This window comes from Alligator sinensis, unplaced genomic scaffold, assembly GCF_000455745.1.
Source record: "Alligator sinensis unplaced genomic scaffold, ASM45574v1 scaffold1318_2, whole genome shotgun sequence".
NCBI classification, from domain to species: domain Eukaryota; kingdom Metazoa; phylum Chordata; order Crocodylia; family Alligatoridae; genus Alligator; species Alligator sinensis.
In genome coordinates, this window is record NW_005843067.1 from 62,870 (window position 1) to 64,180 (window position 1,311).

The window sequence follows — 1,311 nt, forward strand, 5'->3', positions numbered from 1 at the left end:
AGCGGGCGGGGAGCCCGCGCGCCCGGCAGAGACGGAGCAAACCCACCGGAGCGCGGGCAGCGGACCCGACCGGCTCCCCGCGGGATCCCAGAGAGCCACCGGATCCCCCCCTGCTCTGCCTGACAAGGGGGCGAAACGGACCCGACCCCCTGCCAAGGCGCAGCCAGCCGAACTGGATCCCCCTTACCCATCAAGCCTGGAGCAAAAGGGGGCAAAACCCACCCGATCTCCGCTGCTGCCAGATCCCAGCTCTGGGACCCACTGGAAGGGACCAGATCCCAGCTTGGCGACCCAGGGAAGGGACAGTGAGCAGGACGCCCCCCCCCATTTGGACAACCAAGGGGGAAGGAACTGACTGGATCCCCGGGCACAGACCGGATCCCGAGCCAGGCTCCAGGCTGGAGCTGGAGTGAAACGAGTCGCGCTCACCTGCTGCCTTCCAGCAGCCCGGGATCCAGATCCCCCCATCCCCAAAGGGCTGCAAGGGACTGAATCCCCACCACCAGCCTGAGGGAAAAGGATCAAAAGCAACCAGATCCCAGCTCCAAAACAGCAAATCTGACCCCCTAACCAGATCAACCCCAACTCAATCCCAGCCCAGAAACCCAGCAAATGTAACCAGATCCCCCCACCTGGGAGGAAAAGGGGGTGACAGAGACCAGATCCCAGGCCAGAAGCACAGAGGCACTGACCGGATCCCCCTAGCCTGGTCCAAAAGGGGATCCCCCTCCCACCAGATCAGACATGCCTCGGGCCTTTCTGGTGAAGAAATCCTGCATCTCCACCGGGAAGAGGAACTGGAGTGAGCTCCCGGATGAGGAAAGGGGGGAGATCTACGTGCCCAGTGAGTGGGGAGGTGGGATCCCACCGGCTGGGGGATCCACTGTGGGGGGAGGTGGGTTGGCAGCATCCTCGGGGCCTGCTTTGACCCCGTTACGCTCAGCCAATGGCCAGGCCTCCACCCCAGAGCTGGCTGCAAGGCACAGCAGGGTCCTGCTGGACCAGGCCAGGTTTGTCCAGGCTAGGAAGACATGGGTTCAAACCCTACCCCCGAGAGCTCCCCCTCCCCTGGTCTGGGATGCAGCTGGCTCTGGGGTGGGACGTGTCAGTGGCTGAGAAGAACGGAGGCAGCCGGCATTGCAGGGGACGTGGCCGGGGTGGATTAGAGCAGCAAAATGCCATCGCCTGCCCAGAGGAGCTATTTTTTGGGGAGGGGAGCCCGGACACCTGGGTTTTTTTCTAGCTCTGGGAGCAGAGAAGGGGCTGGGGTGGAGGGAGCAGGGGATATTGGGAGCTCCTCCAACCCCTAGC

The 1,311-nt window shown here is 63.6% G+C and overlaps 1 protein-coding gene across 1 annotated transcript in view; it reads left to right on the top strand.

The window, feature by feature from the left end:
* The first annotated feature begins 21 nt into the window (after positions 1 to 21).
* The window catches only part of OVOL1 (ovo like transcriptional repressor 1), a 4,532-nt gene continuing 3,242 nt past the window's right edge, over positions 22 to 1,311 (top strand). The window contains exon 1 of the mRNA XM_025193560.1: positions 22 to 844. Coding sequence (XP_025049345.1) covers positions 745 to 844 — 100 coding nt within the window. The 5' untranslated portion in view covers positions 22 to 744. The remainder of the gene's footprint in view (positions 845 to 1,311) is intronic.